General features: G+C 45.3%; 3 protein-coding genes and 2 non-coding genes across 8 annotated transcripts in view; 2 read left to right on the top strand and 3 right to left on the bottom strand.

Moving 5' to 3' along the window:
- LOC110489570 (pleckstrin homology-like domain family B member 2) overlaps positions 1 to 5,267 on the top strand; it is a 65,837-nt gene extending 60,570 nt beyond the window's left edge. The window contains 5 exon segments of the mRNA XM_036943685.2: positions 263 to 353; positions 421 to 564; positions 703 to 922; positions 1,019 to 1,104; positions 2,857 to 5,267. Coding sequence (XP_036799580.2) covers positions 263 to 353; positions 421 to 564; positions 703 to 922; positions 1,019 to 1,104; positions 2,857 to 2,997 — 682 coding nt within the window. The 3' untranslated portion in view covers positions 2,998 to 5,267.
- Positions 5,268 to 7,828: 2,561 nt separating this feature from the next.
- On the bottom strand, positions 7,829 to 13,671 carry LOC110489569 (T-complex protein 1 subunit epsilon). The gene is made up of 11 exons (XM_021562300.3): positions 13,466 to 13,671; positions 12,763 to 12,823; positions 12,420 to 12,584; positions 11,740 to 11,938; positions 11,312 to 11,504; positions 10,728 to 10,877; positions 10,423 to 10,542; positions 10,138 to 10,323; positions 9,805 to 9,942; positions 8,567 to 8,747; positions 7,829 to 8,233 (listed from the first exon to the last, which is right to left on the bottom strand). Exons 1-11 carry the CDS (start codon positions 13,568 to 13,570, stop codon positions 8,106 to 8,108), a joined length of 1,626 nt encoding a protein of 541 aa, XP_021417975.1. The 5' UTR covers positions 13,571 to 13,671; the 3' UTR covers positions 7,829 to 8,105.
- Positions 11,081 to 11,214, bottom strand: LOC118938970 (small nucleolar RNA SNORA49). Its single transcript, XR_005036364.1, has one exon. It is a non-coding gene; the product is annotated as a small nucleolar RNA SNORA49 (small nucleolar RNA).
- Positions 12,050 to 12,183, bottom strand: LOC118938971 (small nucleolar RNA SNORA49). Its single transcript, XR_005036365.1, has one exon. It is a non-coding gene; the product is annotated as a small nucleolar RNA SNORA49 (small nucleolar RNA).
- A 235-nt stretch (positions 13,672 to 13,906) lies between the features above and the next one.
- LOC110489568 (methionine synthase reductase) overlaps positions 13,907 to 16,678 on the top strand; it is a 29,625-nt gene continuing 26,853 nt past the window's right edge. The window contains exons 1-5 of one of the 4 annotated variants that reach the window (XM_021562296.3): positions 13,907 to 14,564; positions 14,809 to 14,953; positions 15,161 to 15,314; positions 15,409 to 15,526; positions 16,100 to 16,619. In XM_021562296.3, the coding sequence (XP_021417971.3) occupies positions 14,810 to 14,953; positions 15,161 to 15,314; positions 15,409 to 15,526; positions 16,100 to 16,619 (936 nt within the window). In that variant the 5' untranslated portion in view covers positions 13,907 to 14,564; position 14,809. Of the gene's footprint in view, positions 14,565 to 14,805; positions 14,954 to 15,160; positions 15,315 to 15,408; positions 15,527 to 16,099; positions 16,620 to 16,678 lie in introns of all 4 variants that reach the window. The other 3 variants (XM_021562295.3, XM_021562299.3, XM_021562297.3) reach the window with 3 other exon arrangements.

Genomic DNA, 16,678 nt, shown 5'->3' with positions numbered 1-16,678 from the left:
TGTGTTTCATGGGAAGAACAAGCCTTGTGCTGGATCGTTCCCAGATGGTAGAATGTGTTTGTGTGTGTTTCATGGGAAGAACAAGCCTTGTGCTGCATCGTTCCCAGATGGTAGAATGTGTTTGTGTGTGTTTCATGGGAAGAACAAGCCTTGTGCTGCATCGTTCCCAGATGGTAGAATGTGTTTGTGTGTGTTTCATGGGAAGAACAAGCCTTGTGCTGCATCGTTCCCAGATGGTAGAATGTGTTTGTGTGTGTTGCAGTGCCAGCACGTCTAATGTAACCAGACTGGAGGAGATGGAGCATCTACTGAGACAGGCCCAGGAAGAGAAGAACCGCCTCATAGAACACAAGGTAACACAAACACACACACACACACAGAACTCCAAGATGTGTAAAGTGTGTGTTGTGTCTGGTGCAGGAGCAAGAGATGGAGTCGCGCAAACAGGCTCTGGAGGAGGAGAGGAGGAGGGAGCATCTGGAGAAACGACTGCAGGAGGAGACCAACAGACGACAGAAACTCGTCGACAGGGAGGTGAAACTACGGGAGAAACAGAGAGCACAGGTGAGAGCGAGAGACAGAAAAAGAGAGAGAGAGAGAGCGAGCGAAATAATTAAATTCAAAAGTCAAGAGAAAACAGTAGCTCTCCAGGATTATAGGGTTGGTGACCATTTGAGTAACCTTTAACCCCTGTCCCATCAGTCCCGTCCTCTGACGCGTTACCTGCCGGTGCGTAAAGATGATTTTGACCTGAGGGCCCATATAGAGTCAGCGGGCCACAGCGCTGACACGTGTTTCCACCTGTCCCTCACGGAGAAGATTTGTCGAGGATTCCTGGTCAAGATGGGGAGAAAGATCAAGACCTGGAAGAAACACTGGTTCGTCTTCGACCGCAACCGGCGAACGCTCTCCTATTTCTCAGGTATACACTGGATGGTGACCGTGGAGTGTCAATAACTCACACTTTTCTGATGTGTGTGTTAACAACAAGTCTGTGTGTGTTTTGTATGTGCTGCAGACAAGCACGAGGCCAAGCTGAAAGGGGTCATCTATTTTCAAGCCATAGAAGAAGTTTACTACGACCACTTAAAGAAGGCACACAAGGTACCTGTTGCTCCCAGAGTCTATTTCTTCTGATCTAGGTCATTTCAAAATGGTTCAACTTTCTCTCTCACTTACTCTGCTTTCAACTTTCTCTCTCTCTCTTACTCTGCCCCTCTCTCCCTCCTCCAGAGTCCTAACCCCTGCCCCTCTCTCCCTCTTCCAGAGTCCTAACCCCTGGCCCTCTCTCCCTCTTCCAGAGTCCTAACCCCTGGCCCTCTCTCCCTCCTCCAGAGTCCTAACCCCTGGCCCTCTCTCCCTCTTCCAGAGTCCTAACCCCTGGCCCTCTCCCTCCTCCAGAGTCCTAACCCCTGCCCCTCTCTCCCTCTTCCAGAGTCCTAACCCCTGGCCCTCTCTCCCTCTTCCAGAGTCCTAACCCCTGCCCCTCTCTCCCTCTTCCAGAGTCCTAACCCCTGGCCCTCTCTCCCTCTTCCAGAGTCCTAACCCCTGGCCCTCTCTCCCTCTTCCAGAGTCCTAACCCCTGGCCCTCTCTCCCTCTTCCAGAGTCCTAACCCCTGCCCCTCTCTCCCTCTTCCAGAGTCCTAACCCCTGCCCCTCTCTCCCTCTTCCAGAGTCCTAACCCCTGCCCCTCTCTCGCCCCTACAGAGTCCTAACCCCTGCCCCTCTCTTGCCCCTACAGAGTCCTAACCCCTGGCCCTCTCTCCCTCTTCCAGAGTCCTAACCCCTGGCCCTCTCTCCCTCTTCCAGAGTCCTAACCCCTGGCCCTCTCTCCCTCTTCCAGAGTCCTAACCCCTGGCCCTCTCTCCCTCTTCCAGAGTCCTAACCCCTGGCCCTCTCTCCCTCTTCCAGAGTCCTAACCCCTGGCCCTCTCTCCCTCTTCCAGAGTCCTAACCCCTGGCCCTCTCTCCCTCTTCCAGAGTCCTAACCCCTGGCCCTCTCTCCCTCTTCCAGAGTCCTAACCCCTGGCCCTCTCTCCCTCTTCCAGAGTCCTAACCCCTGGCCCTCTCTCCCTCTTCCAGAGTCCTAACCCCTGGCCCTCTCTCCCTCTTCCAGAGTCCTAACCCCTGGCCCTCTCTCCCTCTTCCAGAGTCCTAACCCCTGGCCCTCTCTCCCTCTTCCAGAGTCCTAACCCCTGGCCCTCTCTCCCTCTTCCAGAGTCCTAACCCCTGGCCCTCTCTCCCTCTTCCAGAGTCCTAACCCCTGGCCCTCTCTCCCTCTTCCAGAGTCCTAACCCCTGGCCCTCTCTCCCTCTTCCAGAGTCCTAACCCCTGGCCCTCTCTCCCTCTTCCAGAGTCCTAACCCCTGGCCCTCCATCCCTCTTCCAGAGTCCTAACCCCTGGCCCTCTCTCTCTCTCCAGAGTCCTAACCCCTGGCCCTCTTTCCCTCTTCCAGAGTCCTAACCCCTGCCTCTCTCTCTCTCCAGAGTCCTAACCCCTGCCTCTCTCTCTCTCCAGAGTCCTAACCCCTGCCTCTCTCTCTCCAGAGTCCTAACCCCTGCCCCTCTCTCCCTCCTCCAGAGTCCTAATCCCTGCCCCTCTCTCTCCAGAGTCCTAACCCCTGCCCCTCTCTCTCCAGAGTCCTAACCCCTGGCCCTCTCTCCCTCTTCCAGAGTCCTAACCCCTGGCCCTCTCTCTCTCTCCAGAGTCCTAACCCCTGGCCCTCTCTCCCTCTTCCAGAGTCCTAACCCCTGCCCCTCTCTCTCCAGAGTCCTAACCCCTGCCCCTCTCTCTCCAGAGTCCTAACCCCTGCCCCTCTCTCTCCAGAGTCCTAACCCGTGCTCCTCTCTCTCTCCAGAGTCCTAACCCGTGTCTGACGTTCAGTGTGAAGACTCATGACAGGATCTACTACATGCTGGCCCCCTCTCCTGAGGCCATGAGGATCTGGATAGACGTTATCGTCACCGGGGCCGAGGGATACACTCAGTTCATGGTGTAGAAGGTGTGATGTGGCCAGGGTGGAGGGATACACTCAGTTCATGGTGTAGAAGGTGTGATGTGGCCAGGGTGGAGGGATACACTGAGTTCATGGTGTAGAAGGTGTGATGTGGCCAGGGTGGAGGGATACACTCAGTTCATGGTGTAGAAGGTGTGATGTGGCCAGGGTGGAGGGATACACTCAGTTCATGGTGTAGAAGGTGTGATGTGGCCAGGGTGGAGGGATACATTCAGTTCATGGTGTAGAAATGGGTTTCTCAAACTTGTTTTTTTGCCCTCGTACACAGCTGATTCAAATAATAAACAAATCATTAAGCTTTGAATCAGCTGTGCAGTGTTAGGGGGGGGGGGGGGAATAACATGCACCCCTTGTGGTCCGGACCGAGTTTGGGAAACGCTGGTGTAGAAGGTGTGATGCGGAGGGACACGGAGGGACACACTCCGTTAATGATGTAGAAGGTGTGATGCGGCCAGGGCGGAGGGACACACTCCGTTAATGGTGTAGAAGGTGTGATGCTGCCAGGGCGGAGGGACACACTCCGTTAATGATGTAGAAGGTGTGATGCGACCAATGAGAAGGGACACATCCAGTTGACGCTGTAAGAGTGGTGCTTCGGCCAGAGTGGAAGGATACGACCAGCGTGCGGTTCCGGGGCCAGGACTAGATCCTCTCTTTTCTCTGTGACTCAAATGGACGTTTGTTCTTATTTCTGTATTTTTTTATTATTTTTCTTTAATTCAAAGGAAGAATTCTCCAACAGCTGCATTAACTCTCGCCGGTAACTCTACTGGGATTGGCCAGTGTTTTTTACGCATCATTATGTTGAAAAAGTGATTGGTTGTTGATTAACTAGGAATGTACATAGCAACCACAGGAGGTTGGTGACATATTATGAGCCGTCCTCACCCCAGCAGTCTTCACTGATAGCAACATGATGTGCTGTAGTAAACAAGCAAAACAGAACAGTCATTAAACTTCCTGGTTGTATAGGGATCAAGTTACTGATATTTACTCAACCTTTATGTCCTCTGGCTACACTGGAGGACACAACAGAGGTCAAATCATCTTTGCATGGAGTGTCTGGCTAGCCAGGGGTTGATGGGGTATTGGGCATTAACCTTTCTGGGATATAAGCCAGGGAAAATGCAGAGCGCCAAATTCAAATAAATTACAATAAAAATCAAACTCATTAAATCACCCATGCAAGATAGCAAATTAAAGCTACACTTGTTGTGAATCCAGCCAACATGTCAGATTTCAAAAAGGCTTTTCGGCGAAAGCAAACGATGCTATTATCTGAGGATAATAGCACCTCCGTAAACAAAGGGAGAAACCATATTTCAAAAATATAATACATGCCTTACCTTTGACGAGCTTCTTTTGTTGGCACTCCAATATGTCCCATAAAAATCACAAATGGTCCTTTTGTTCGATTAATTCTGTCGATATATATCCAAAATGTCCATTTATTTGGCGCGTTTGATCCAGAAAAACACCGGTTCCAACTTGCGCAACGTGACTACAAAATATCTCAAAAGTTACCTGTAAACTTTGCCAAAACATTTCAAAATACTTTTTTAATACAACTATAGGTATTTTTTTAAGTAAATAATTTATAAAATTGAAGACGGGATGATCTGTGTTCAATACAGAAAGAAAACAAACTGTAGCTAGCTTTCTGGTCACGCGCCTCTAACAGTACACTTCAAGTTACCCTCGTTCAAGATGGCCGTACTTCTTCATTACACAAAGGAATAACCAATTTCTGACTGTTGACATCCAGTGGAAGCGATAGGAACTGAAAGAAGGTCCCCTAGAAATCTGGATTCCCAATGAAAACCCATTGAAGAGAGTGACCTCAAAAAAAAAAAAAAAAAAAAAAAAAAAAAAAATCTGAATGGTTTGTCCTCTGGGTTTCGCCTGCTAAATAAGTTCTGTTATACTCAGACATGATTCAAACAGTTTTTAGAAACTTCAGAGTGTTTTCTATACAATTATACTAATAATATGCATATCTTATCTTCTGGGGATGAGTAGCAGGCAGTTGAATTTGGGCGTGCATTTCATCCAGACGTGAAAATACTGCCCCCTGTCACCAAGAAGTTCATGTGCTTTTTAACCATAAAAAAAAAAAAACATTTGAATGATATCATTGGCTGATTTTATCATGTAGTTAGTTATATTATATTGTGTTTATGCTATTGATTATCAATCCATGTATCTTTATTGTTGCATACAGAAAAAAAAGCAAGAACATATTGTGCCTTAAAGTGTTTGGTCCTTTTTCTTGAAAAGAGAATTGTCATATGGTATTGATTTGTTGAAAGCAAAGATTCTGGTTTTGCTTACCTTTCACAGAGGAGCCATGTGCTCAGAACCAGCAGTATCAAATGAGAACCACTAGAGGGTGATCTTGTCCTGGATTCAGACTGAATCAGTGGTGGAAATAGTATTGAATTGTCATACTTGAGTAAAAGTAAAGATACCTTAATAGACAATGACTCAAGTGAAAGTCACCCAGTAAAATACTAGAGTAAAAGTATTTGGTTTAAAATAAATTACAATTTACAAACTAAGCATGTGTATTTAGTGATTCTGCCAGATCAGAGGCAGTAGGGATGTTCTTGATAACTGCATGAATTTGACTATTTTCCTGTCATGCTAAGCATTAAAATGTAACGAGCTCTTTTGGGTTTCAGAGAAAATGTAGGGAGTAAAAAGTACATTGTTTTTAGGAACGTAGTAAAGTAAAAGTTGTCAAAAATATAAATAGTAAATAAAATAAAGTACAGATTCCCTAAAAAACTACTTAAGTAGTACTTTAAAGAATGTTTTACTTAAGTACTTTACACCCCTGGAGAGAATGACATCACTCAACGGGGTCAAACACAGTCTACTAGCCTTGCTGCTGAACCTGACATCTGGGCTGAGCTGAGAGTCGTGGTGGAACAGAGGCCAGACAGAGACAGCGAGGGGGAGAATGCAGGTAATTGGCATGTTCTAAATGTGGAAGTTGATTTTTAGGTCATTATAAGGTCAGTATACTTAAGCAATGAAGCCAGAGGAGGTGTGGTATATGGCCAATATACCACGGCTAACGCTGTTTTTATGCACAACGCGGAGTGCCAGGATACAGCCCTTAGCCGTGGTATATTGGCCATATACCAAAAAACCCAGAGGTGTCGTATTGCTATCATAAACTGGTTACCTAATTAGTAAAAAATGTTCTGTCATACCCGTGGTATACGGCCTGATATACCATGGCTGTCAGCCAATCAGCATTTATGGCTTAAACCACCCAGTTTAGAATGGAAAAATAAGCACAAGGAGCTTAACTGTCAGCCATGGGTGCCAGAGAACAAGGTAGAGGAGCTGGAGAGATAGAATGCAGGTAAATTTCACAGAAATATCAGTTTAAATTATACATTTATTTGAGTAATGCTTGATATGGTTTAACGTTGTTCAGTACTAACATTTTCTTTCCTGTTATGTCCAATGTAACCTAAAAATATCCACAGCACTGAGAACATTTGAACATCATGTGGCAAACCGGCTGTGCGCGTTTGCGTTCCGTGGAAACAGCGCCGCTCAAAGTGAATGGCACAGATCCATATATGGCAATGGCTATTTGCATACTGCAGCTGTGATTGGTTATGGCACGAACTGAGTCGTGCCTGTGAAAGCAACAGTCCTACTCCAATGCGCTCTGCCTACAAGAACATATCTTGCACTGTTAGTTTTGCATACTGAAACAAACAGCATCGTTTTGTTTCGGGATATTACATTGAAAATTTATAATATTGCGTTGATTCGATCACAATTCCCACAGTAAAGCGAAACCTCGATAGGGTTAACTAAAAGGGAAAACGGTAGAAAGTTCAATCTTGTGCTTCTCTGCTTGGGCTCATTTATTCTGGTCAGCTGTCCAAGTGAAGCACATGCGAAGTTTAGAGGGAGCATTGGTTATGTCAGCCCTGGAAGCTAGGGACAGCCAACATACGGTTTCCAGGTGTTTGATGCTATTCCATTCGCTCCGTTTCAGCCATTATGAGCAGTCCTCCCCTTAACAGCCTCCACTGCGGCCAGTGAGAGGGAGAATGCAGGTAACTGATGCAGACCTTTCCCCATGTTAGTGTTTCCAGATTTCTGTGAAATATGACCACTAATTAATTACAAGTAGTTTTCCTTCCAAAAAGTGGTAATTCACACCGCTGATTTACTGCAGGAGAGACTGGTGCACTTTACAAAATAGATGGCTTCATGAGGAAGGACAATTGTGAATATATTGAAGATCATCTCAAGACATCAGTCACGAAGTTAAAGCTTGGTCGCCAATGGGTCATGACCCCAAGCATACTTCCAAAGTTGTGGCAAAATAACAAGGTCAAGGTATTGGTGTGGCCATCAAAGCCCTGACCTCAATCCCATAGAAAATTGGTGGGCAGAACTGAAAAAGCATGTGAGCAAGGAGGCCTCCAAACCTGACTCAGTTACACTAGCTCTGTCAGGAGAAATGGGCCAAAATTCACCCAATTTATTGGGGAAGGCTACCCAAGACTTTTGACCCAAGTTAAACAATTTAAAGGCAATACACTCAATTAGTATTTGGTAGCATGTAAACTTCTGACCCACTGGGAATGCGATGAAAGAAGTAAATCCTTCTCTACTATCATTCTTAATGAAGACTGGGAATTTTTACACACCTTTAACCAATATATTTAAACTTCCATCTTCAACTGTATAGTACACTCTTGTAGGTAAAAAAATATATATAAACAGAATCAATTAATAGTATTGTATCATCAAGGGGGGGCAATCCACAAGAAAGAAATTGCACAGACCAACATTTTATTGATGACTTCAGCATTACAAGAGCTGGTGTGTGGGGTTCAGTATCAAATGATAAATAACAGTACTCAGGGTTGGACAGTGCTCGACAAGTGCCTAAAGACTTCTCTAGATCACAGGAACATTCTAGAACTCTGCATTTGAGTTCTAGAACATTCTATAAACACAGCCATTCTAGAATGCCTCTGTTCCGGAACATTCTAAATTAGAAGAACACAGTTCTAGAAGACCAGGCCGAGCATGCGCTCAGTGGGAGGTCCCTAGTCTTCTGACTCTCCAGGGCTTCTGATGTCGTCTATCTTCAGGATCATTTTGACTACCTGTGTGGCCAGAGAGATCTGCTGCTTCTTCCCATGAAGAGTCTCAATAACATGCTGCTGCTTCATGTCTGGGGGAGAGAAGAGGGTCAACATCCATAACAGATTTATTTAGGAAAAGATCTAATGCTTTATATCAAGGATGTCAAACTCATTCCATGAAGGGCCTAGTGTCTGCTGGTTTTTCCCTGTCAATTGAAGAGAACCAGGTGAGTTCCTTACTCACTAGTAACCTTAACTCATCAAAGTACAAGGAATGAGCAAAAACCCAGACACTTGGCCCTCTGTGGAATGAGTTTGACACATGCTTTATATTAAGTGTTTGGTATATTTACAATGTTACCTATCTTTTGTATATCCAAATATATTTTATTACATTTCCCACATTGTGATTCTATCCTTACCGTTGGTGTTGAGGTGCAGACAGTCGATGCCCAGGGCTGGGTTGGACTCCGTGACCTGCCTAGCACGGACCTCAGTCATGGTCTGGATGGAGTTGAGCCCGCTGTTCTCTGCCAGGGCCATGGGGATCACCTCCAGGGCATCAGCAAACGAACGCATGGCATACTGCTCCAGAGATGGGCACTGCAGAAAGAGTAGAGGGAGAGATGAGCACACGGCTTTGTTTCAGATAACTGATCAGGCTATTACTGTTACAGAGTCACGCTACAATACAAGGTTTTACAGTGCCTTCAGAAACTATTCATACCCTTTGATTTTTTTCAACAACAACAAAAAATTGTTACAGCCTGGATTTAAAATGGATTAAATGTAGACGTGTCACTGGCCTAGACCCAAAACCCCACAATGTCAAAGTGGAATTATATTTTTCTACATTTGTACAAATGAAATAGAAATGACAAGCTGAAATGTATTGAGTCGATAAGTAGGCAAGCCTAAATAAGTTCAAGTCACATAAGTGTGCAATAAGTGTTTAACAAAATTTGAATGACTGACTATCTCATCCCGATACCCCACACACACACAATTATCTGTAAAGTCCAGATTCACCCACAAAGACCAGGCATTTTTCAATGCCTTGCAAAGGGTACATATTGGTAGATGGGTAAACATAAAAACAGAATGAGCATGTTGAAGTAACACCATCCGAAGTTAATCAATACAATTTGCCCCAAACATACAACACCACTGAGAACCACTCTCCATATTTTCAAGCATAGTGGTGGCTGTGTCATGTTATGGGTATGCTTGTAATTGTTAAGGACTGGGAAGAAAGGATAGAAAGAATGATTACTAAGAGTTAGTTTTTGTTTGAAAATGGCTGTCTAGTCATGAACAATAACACCTTCACAGAGCTTGAATATTTTATTTATTAGGGGCAAATGTTGCACAATCCAAATGCAACTTACCCAGAAAGACTCACAGCTGTAATCGCTGCCAAAGGGGATTCTAACATGTATTGTCTCAGGGGTTTGAATACTTATCTAAATTAAGATTTTCCACTTTTTTTTTGTAAATGTAAAATGTAAAAAATAAAATAAAAAAGATCACTGACAAAAACAAGACAAACCCATTTATTCCCACTTTGTAACAACAAAATGTGGAAAACGTTTAGGGCTGTGAATACTTTCTAAAAGGTACTGTAGATGTTTGACCGGTGTGTTAATGGTGTACACTGTACCTTGTCAGCGGCCTGGTTGACGGCGAGGGCACAGGCGATCTCAGAGGCTCCGCCCCCGTACACGATGCGGTTGTCCCTGACCAGGTTACGGATGACACACAGTGCGTCATGCAACGCGCGCTTAGCCTCCTCAATGATCTGACAGGGAAAATAAATAAATAAATGGGACAGTTAATGCTGGGCTGCAATTAAAGCACATCGACAGCTCTCCAGGACCAGAATTGTCCACCCGAAAGAGATACCGATGATTGGGAATCTCTGAACTGTCTACATAAACCGATTATCAGTCCCCTTAGCATCATCTCCAACAGTCAACACTAGCAGTCCACCCACCATCTTGTTTCCTCCGCGGATGAAGATGGTGACTGCCCTGGAGTTCTTGCACTCCTCGATGACCAGCATGCGGTCCTTGGTGGTGCCGAAGCAGATCTCCTTGACGACACCGGCTGAACCCAGCTTCTCGGCGGTCAGCTCAGAGAACCGTGGCACGATGCGGCCTCCTGTCGCTATGGCAATCAGCTGAGGCAGGGTGAAACGGAGGTTAGCAACACAGGAATACACGGAGGGAAAATAAACTAAAATTTTGCAGCTGAATGGCATGATGTCCGCGTGTCTCACCTCGATCTCAGGCCCTCCGACCCAGCGGATGGCGGGCAGCTCATTCTGCAGCAGCAGGTGGTTAGCCTCGTCGTCGAAGCCCCACTGGCAGATGGCCAGGTTAGCGCCAGTATCCTTGATCTGGAAGAGGTTACAATGACATATTTTCACTTTTATTTATGACATTCAGTTAGTTTAGATTATATTTAATTAAACGAGGGTCCTTCATATACACATCTTCCAGTTAGTATGTTCCTGTCATTCAGTCAGCCTATCTCTACAACACAGCTGCTAAAGGTAAGTTATAAAAAGGTTGTGTGACTGACCTGTTTGATCATCTCCAGGAACTTGTCCTTCTCGTACTTCTGCAGGGCCTTGTATTCCTCCACACAGGTCACGTCCAGCTTGTGCTTGGTCTTGGGCTTAGGGGGCTCAAACGGGCAGGTCAGGATGGCCATCTTTGTGTCTTTCAGGAGCTGAGGGGAGAAGGAGTAAAGGAGATGGTTGTAGAAGATAAACTGGATGATTTACCTTGCTAAATACAAAAGGGAGTGCTTCCGACTTGGATGGGCTAAAATAATTGTTCCTAGGCCGTCATTGAAAATAAAGAATGTGTTCTTAACTGACCTGCCTAGTTAAATAAAGGTTAAATAAAATGTAAAAAATAAAATCTACAGAAATTGTCAGCTCTCTCACAAGCCCCATGTAAGACGAAGATCCTAGATGAGAGGTGAGAGAGCCGTGGTGCTGTATCCCCTGTCAATGTCAGACCACTCCACAGGGGACAGAGTGTCTGGTGTAAGGGAGGGGAAGAGGAGTAACATACACTGCATCCTAGGTTTACATCGGAGGTGACAGCATAGGCGTGCTAACACTATGGCTGAGGCACCGCTGCCGTCTTGTTGTGTACCTTGGGCATCTGAGGGTGGCTGAACTCCTTGTCTATGATGACTCCCTTGATGAGCTGGGTGTCCTCCAGTTTGCCTCCCACCTTGCCCTCCATCTTGATCAGCTCAAAGTCCACGTCCTTACGGTTCATGTCCGCCACCGTTAGGACGGCGTTCACCGCGATCTCCGCCATCTGTCTGTGGCAGCGGTTGATCCTGAAAGAAGGAAGATGGGGAGAGAAATGTGTTTGAGACCTAATGAAACCAACAGTCAGGTTCATAAATTATACACGTATGCCATCACATCTGGGCCAAACCAATTTGTGCAAAGAGCTCAAAACGCTACACCACGTTGCCATGCCAATAGCTAGCTGGACCATAACTGACATTTCTGAAAGTTGTCATGAAAACCACACACACAAAAAAAGCACCAACTTCCAGTGAAACTCACACTTTGGAACCTAGTGTGGTCATGGCGGTCTGGATGAGCGGCTCTGTGTTGCTGGGGTCGTAAGGAAAAGTCTCGCTAATCTTGTCCAGCTGCGCGATGGCAATCTTGGCAGCCTGGTCGTAACCGTCAGAGATACGGATGGGGTGGATGCCCCTGTCCAGCAGCTGCTCTGCCTCCTCCAGGAGAGCACCAGCCAGCACTGGAGAGGGAGGAGGGGGAGTTTGTTTGGATGAGTGTACCAATATGATTCTGCATTGATTAACAATTGTATCATAGAAAGAATTGCAGGTAATGTGCATGGCCTTCAGAAATTGTCAGCTCTCTCACAAGCCCCATGTAAGACAAAGATCCTAGATGAGAGGTGAGAGAGCCGTGGTGCTGTATCCCCTGTCAATGTCAGACCACTCCACTGGGGACAGAGTGACTGTTGTAAGGGAGGGGAAGAGGAGCACTCTGCAATTTTAATCCTATGTCTGGATTGGCAGAAAAAAAACGTAACCAGGAGTAGTCTACCATCCAATGTTTTTTTTTTTTAACTAGACAAGTCAGTTAAGATCAAATTCTTATTTACAATGACAGCCTACTAACAGGGTAGAGATGCAATAGACCCCAATTGTTTAATTAATAAGCTAATGAGTCAAAGATCAATCTGGGAGACTCAAATATATAGGGGACCATACCAACGACTCCGGTGGTCCCGTCTCCGATCTCGTCGTCCTGAGACTTGGAGAGCTCCACCATGAGCTTGGCGATCTGGTGGTCCACATCCATCATGCTGAGGATGGTGGCTCCGTCGTTGGTGACAGTCACCTCCCCATCCCTGTCAACCATCATCTTGTCAAGGCCTAATGAAAGAGGAAAAGTGAAGGTGGGAGGTTAAATGTACTTCCAAGATGAATGTGTAGCCGTAGGTAGCTGTTACTGTGTTAAGTAACCAGAGTTGTAGAGCACACAAAAATACTAGCAGTGGCTTTATCACAGCGCTGTGAATGAATAAGCTTCGGTGTGGCTGTTTGGGCTTACCGTTTGGTCCTAGTGACGTCCTCAGCGTCGAGGCAACCGCCTTTGCTGCCATGATGTGAGACTGCAAAACACAAAAGCAAATCTGGTGGATTTCTTCACTGCGGCTGAGGGAGGGATGCTGCGGGAATGATCAACTAGGTATATGGCCAAGTCCGTGCAAATTAATATTTGACAACTTGACGTTGGTCAAACTCTCAGTCAAGAAGCAACTGACAAACCTTTCATCTAGATTAGACCGCTAACTGTGGCTAAGCTACTTAGCTAGCGAACTAGTTAACGTTAGCTGCATGACAGCATACGCACGTTCAGCAAAACCAAACTATGAATTGCACTTTATTTATTATTCATCATAACTAAGTGAGAAAACACATAACGTATGATAACATTAACTAGTTAAATGATTCCATTGTTTATTTGACAACCAGCCGCGACTCACTGGCCTCTTCAGAAAATAAGCACATGGGCAGACTTAGCATGCCGTAGCTAATCGGCTAACTAGCTAACTTGTACAACATAAATTAAAGATACCATTTGATTGGCTCAGAATGTTAACTATAAATCCATAACAACTAAACGTACTTGTTAGCCAACTAAACTAAGTGGGTCTGAAGTTGCAAAGTGTTTTGCAAATGTGGCTTGGTAAGATGCTGAACCATTAATGAAGTGCCATGCTAGCTAACGGGACCTGCTAAATCCATTGTACCTTCAGTGCATCAAGGCCCGATAAGCGAGTCTTCTTATCCTGGTCTTTGATGATGATGAACGGCCGTCCATACTCATCGAACGCGAGCTGCCCCATAGCGGACATTTTGGGCTGAAAGACGGCGACACTTCAGAAGTGTCCAATGGCTGAAATTCAGACTATTATCGGTGAAAAAGTGGAGTGTTGCTGAGCACTTGGTCGCACGGGTCTGCCGGCGACTTCTGGAAGGATCTCAGGGCGGGGAGGGCGAGACAAAGTGGGGAGGGGGATGTTGATTAGATGTTTTTTTTTTTTTTTTTTTTTACTATATTATGAACATAGATTTCAGTTGCCTTTTATACAATTAACGGTTTGAGAGAGATGTTGTGCATATAATGTTTTAATTTACTTTATTTTCCAAATCCCTCCTATTATCCCGTAGTTATTCCAGTCTCGCGATTCTATCACTCTAATCTCGCGGTGTAGTCGAGACGTCTTTGGTGCTAAAGTTGAAAAGTGTGTTGAAAATATTGTATCAAGGAGTTTAAAACTCCGTAACTGTATTTGTTTTATAATGTTTTGGGGTGAATACGTATATATTTTTAGCAAACTATCAGACAGCTAATTTTGCAGTTTCACTGGTATCGTCAAGCTCTTTCCCAGCTAGAGTAAATTGTCCAGAAAAGTGAAATCAATATGTGGCTTGTGAGCTAACGTTAGTTAGTGCCATTTTTGTCTGTCAGTTCCACCAAATAAATTATATCGGACTCCACCACTGAGTTTAGTAGCTGGTCAGTGTCCGGAGCTGGAAGACTGGCACTCAGGAGTTTTAACAGCTATCTTGCCTGTCAGTCCTGATAAGCAGAGAGATGTTCTCCAAAAGCATCCTCATATCAGAGAAAAGCAGTTCGTGTTATGTTAACCGTTAGATAAATAAATGGACACAAATCCACGTGCATTAGGACAGCCTGTTCCTTCCTGGTGTATGTCGTGCGTCACAAGTGACGTAACTTCTGGGTAGGATTTGTACAGTGCTGAACGTGTTCAAAGGTTTATACAATGTTACGAAAGGAATTCCACTGGGATCTGCTACGAGCTCTTCAACTTTCCGATCGTGTAGGTAAGATGCATGAAATGTACTCAGTCCTGGATGATCTATTATGGAATTCAGTTTTACTTGGCTCTGTTTTTAATCTGTTGTCGAGTTGAAATGGACGGATCAGTGTCAGTACGGATGATGCTTCTCAGTTTCTGCACAATGTTCCTATTGTCATCAACAAAACAATGTTGCCACAACAATTTATAGATTTGCTTGAAATAACGTAAAGTTTCACTGACTTTTGTTGTTTCCACTTGTCCAGCAGAATGCCTTGTGAGTTAAAGCCTCGGTTCCTGGTTCTGTACGGGTCTCAGAAAGGCCAGGCCCAGTCCATAGCCGAGGGGATAGCTGACGAGGCCGAGGAGAGGGGACTGTTTGCTGATATCTGCTGCTTGAGTGAAGGACACAAGGTAAAGTTATCAAAGACAAAATAGTGTCAACCTGCCCTCCATAGCATGCATTCCAATGCAGGCACAACACCTACAATGGTAAACATCACCAACAATCGATCTGCTAAGGAAACTTAACTAGGCCTATGTATTTGTGGTAGATGTTGTTACTGGCCTCTTCTATTCTCATGTGAATAACTGATCCTGTTTTGTGTATCCCACCCTCAGTTTAACTTGGAGAAGGAGAGTTCTCCTGTGGTGTTCGTTGTGTCGACCACAGGGGATGGGGACCCACCAGATACAGCCCAGAAGTTTGTCAAGAGAATCAAGAAAAAGACCCTGCCCCGTGACCTCTATGCACACCTCTGCTATGCTTTTTTAGGTAAAGAAGAATTGTGTGTCTCAGACGAAATGCCTAGTGCTGAGATAAATTGCTACTATGGCTTTAAAATAAGATTTATTTTTCTCTGCTCCAGCTCTGGGCGATACAAACTATGCAGATTTCTGCAAATGTGGGAAGACTATTGACAGCCGTCTACTGGATCTTGGTGCTAAACGTTTCTATGCAACAGGACATGCAGACGACGGTGTAGGGTAAGGCCCAAGGTTTTTGAATTGGGAAAATAATACATATACTAAAATAAAACTGCATGTCTACATGTTGATGTATGAGAATCACTTTAAATCCTGGCACTCACCTAAGAATCTACAGGAGGCACTCACCTAAGAATCTACATGTTGATGTATGAGAATCACTTTAAATCCTGGCACTCACCTAAGAATCTACAGGAGGCACTCACCTAAGAATCTACATGTTGATGTATGAGAATCACTTTAAATCCTGGCACTCACCTAAGAATCTACATGTTGATGTATGAGAATCACTTTAAATCCTGGCACTCACCTAAGAAGCTTTAAAGTAGGGGTACAATGAAAGTGGCATGAATAGAGACAGACTTTTAATGTGCTTTCCCCACGTACCTCCTGTCACCTCGTTTGTGTTGTGTGGCACGTTATCTTTCGGTTCCATCACACTGCTTATCTCTGAGTCTGAATAGTCGTTGCTTTCTGTCCAGGCTTCAGTTGGTAGTGGCCTCTTAGGGGCTGTCTCATGTTAATAGTTTAGCTCTTAATCCAAACTGTGTGTGTGTGTGTGTGTGTGTCCAGGCTGGAGTTGGTGTTGGACCCCTGGCTTGAAGGACTGTGGGAGGCGATCAGAGGAGCGTTATCCAAGATGGCCGCCCCTCAGCCTGAGAGAGATGGCCATGTTAGGGACCAGAGAGTATCGTTGAACGAAACGCCTGAATCGTCAGCAACAGACATCAAACTCCACTTCCTGAGTCTCAACGAATCAGAATCCCAGATCACCAAATCCCTCACAACAGCAGCGAGTGCTAAGACTGATTCTTTGGCTGTTTTAGCATCAGAGACCGGGAGCTCAGTTACAGATCTCATAACGGTGTCAGCGACCGACAACACTGGGACTGCTCTTAAACTTGATAGTGTTGTCTCTGAACGCAAGTCAGTGTTGACGACACAGAGTGGACAGACTGAGGCTCCCCCTGCTGTTGTAGAGGCCTCTCTGACACACTCCTTGCCTCCGCTGTCTGAGTTGGCCCTTAACATCCCAGCTCTGCCTCCACCCTACCTGGATGTCATGCTTCAGGAAGCCACCATAGAAGAAGAGGTGGGTTGTCTCTCAACTCATATTTGTTTCATTTTCTAACATCACTAGCTCCTCATATC

Source organism: Oncorhynchus mykiss, chromosome 15 (genome assembly GCF_057628025.1).
Source record: "Oncorhynchus mykiss isolate SJ-2025 chromosome 15, ASM5762802v1, whole genome shotgun sequence".
NCBI classification, from domain to species: domain Eukaryota; kingdom Metazoa; phylum Chordata; class Actinopteri; order Salmoniformes; family Salmonidae; genus Oncorhynchus; species Oncorhynchus mykiss.
This window is presented reverse-complemented; position numbering and strand designations above follow the sequence as displayed.

What these genes read in the sequence shown, in the direction of transcription:
- LOC110489569 (XM_021562300.3), bottom strand. Translation starts at nt 13,570, where the DNA reads ATGTCCGCTATGGGGCAGCTCGCGTTCGATGAGTATGGACGGCCGTTC. An exon ending in TCCTGGAGATGATCAAACAG is followed by an intron (nt 10,543 to 10,727) that starts GTCAGTCACACA and finishes AACCTCTTCCAG; the next exon opens with ATCAAGGATACTGGCGCTAA. An exon ending in TCGGAGGGCCTGAGATCGAG is followed by an intron (nt 10,324 to 10,422) that starts GTGAGACACGCG and finishes ACCCTGCCTCAG; the next exon opens with CTGATTGCCATAGCGACAGG.